Here is a 2,377-nt window from a genome sequence, read left to right as displayed (position 1 = left end):
GGGGGGGAAGCTGGGGGGGGCGGAAGCCGGCGGACGGGGCCTCCAGGCCCCGTTCGGTGGCCTGGAGTGGGCGCGGGGGGGTTGAAAGTCAGCGGACGGAGCCTACTGGCTCCGTTCGCTGCGCGCCTTACTGTATGTCCGGAAGAATGGCCGCTCTGAAGACGCTGGCTGCATGACTGGCTCCCTCCCCTCCCAGCCACCCAGCCAATGGCAGCCCAGGTTCGCTGAGGGAGCCAGTCATCACAGGCAGCGTCTTCTGAGTGGCATTTTTCCCGCCCATACACTAACGGGGCGCATTTTAGAATCTTGGCACCCACTATTCAATTATAATAAGGGAGAGATGGGGACCCCCACAGGATATAATGGAGAATTGATCTGGGGGTATCTGGGGCTCTGAGGGGGCAGTTTTTTGAGGTAGAAGTACCAAATTTGCAGCATAGCTGCTGGTGCCTCTCCTCAAAAAAAATCCCAAGTTTCAAAAAGATTGGACCAAGGGATCCAATTTTATAGGCCCCAGTAGGAGTTGCCCCCATCATCCATGGTTTCCAATGGAGGGAAAAATGATTGTGAGCTGGAAGCTAAAATCCCTGAGCAGTCAGATAAATTTTGTGTGCCAGCACCCCCTAGCACAGCTTAAAGGGAACACTCTGATGAACCAAGAGTTTGCTTCAATATAAGGGGGCTTCATGTGTACCTGGGCCTCCTAAGTACCCACGAAGGCTCCCTTATATTGAAGCAAGCCCTTGGTTCATCAAAGCAGGTACTATCTACTCAGCAGCTATCCAGGGTCTTAGCAACAGATTTTTCGCATCACCCACTGCCTGGTCCTTTCAACTGGAAATGATGGGGATTGAACTTGGGACCTTCTGCATGCCAAGCAGAGGCTCTATCACTGAGCATTTCCCCTCCTTGACAAAAGCAGTTTCTAGACATGTATTTCTGGACTACACAAGACTGTTCTGAGAACAGTTAAATGTTAAGTTTTCTTCGGGGGTAAAAGGACTAATACTGGAAGCAGAGTATTTGAATGGTTCATTTAACTATATTTATTTAACTTGATATACACAGCAAGCAAGTGTTATTATTAGCAATATGAAACCAAGCTTTACTATTATTTGCATTTTTGTCTTTAAACAGACTAATTCCATCGGCTCTTTATCAAATCCAAAACTATAACAAATAGTGAGGGAATTCTAACCATACTAGATTTTTACGGAAATTCAAAATGGCTCGATACTGGTGCATCAACCTGCTGAAATATTTACACAAATCGTTACCTTCGTCATCTTCATCTGCTGAGTCAGGGGCCTCATTATCATCTTGATCAAATCCATCTAGATATGTGATTTGTGGAAGCAGCTCAAACACACTTTCTCTATAATCTTCCAGGTTTGTGACTTCACAGTTAACCAAATCAAGACTCTTTAAGTTCTTAAGATTTTGCTGAAAAGAACAATTAAAAAAAATCTTCTAGGCTAATAGGCAATAATTACTGAAACTCTTAACTGTTTCTTTATTAAGCTGTCGACCGTGTATCAACATTGATAGCAAAGAAGGCCCCGCACTCTTTGAGTTCCTTTCACCCACCACAGCAAAACAAATCAAACAGCTGTCTACTCTGCAGATGAAAGCAGGCACACTTTCTACAACCTTTTTTGCTGAGTGCCAAATATCAGTGTCCATAATGCCTGGGCTGAAAAGATAGCTAAGAATTATTTCCTATACATTCAGTTTTTGTGATTCCCCAAGAGCTACCTCTACTGTGAACTTCTGAAGCTCCCTTGGTCCGTCTGGAAGACTCAAGACAGGGACTGCGATATGGATAACACCTTTCACAGTGTTCTGACCAATATGCTATTACAGTATAGCAGCTCTCATAGGGAACTGTAGTTGGAAGGGAACTCAGCTTCAAAGCTCGGCTTAAGTGCCGGGAAGCCCTTAACTTTGATGTCACCAATTCTGAGTCGCCCGTTTTATGCAAATCGTGATAACCGTACACGAACACATAAACAAGCGGCAGCTACCCTGGCCATTAACTCATCCAGTCTGTCAGCTTTAAACAATACCAACCCCCTGTGTAAACTTTTAAACCTCCTGTTAAAACTCTTTTTATTGTATCTAATACGCAGTAAGCGTACCAATCCACTTATAATCAGGATACGTACCAATCCATTACAAAATATATACCTTCCATCAGGGGTCATTTCATGCAGGAGCGCACAGGAGCAGAGCTCCGGCAGTAAAGAGCCCAGGGGGCGGGAACATGCAACAAGCCCCACCCCCTGCTCCCAGCAGCCCTCAGTCAGAACAAGAAGCAGCCAGGTAAGTTGCAGAGCCCCCCCCCCCACCCCCGCCGGTCCAGAACAGTCCAGCGGAC

The 2,377-nt window shown here is 46.1% G+C and overlaps 1 protein-coding gene across 1 annotated transcript in view; it reads right to left on the bottom strand.

Annotated features, from left to right (window-relative positions):
- ANP32E (acidic nuclear phosphoprotein 32 family member E) overlaps positions 1-2,377 on the bottom strand; it is a 16,690-nt gene that overhangs the window by 9,737 nt on the left and 4,576 nt on the right. Inside the window, exon 3 of the mRNA XM_015406299.1 lies at positions 1,278-1,443. Within this exon, the coding sequence (XP_015261785.1) occupies positions 1,278-1,443 (166 nt within the window). The remainder of the gene's footprint in view (positions 1-1,277; positions 1,444-2,377) is intronic.

Source organism: Gekko japonicus, unplaced genomic scaffold, assembly GCF_001447785.1.
Source record: "Gekko japonicus isolate JY-2015 unplaced genomic scaffold, Gekko_japonicus_V1.1 scaffold1674, whole genome shotgun sequence".
Lineage (NCBI taxonomy): Eukaryota > Metazoa > Chordata > Lepidosauria > Squamata > Gekkonidae > Gekko > Gekko japonicus.
This window is presented reverse-complemented; position numbering and strand designations above follow the sequence as displayed.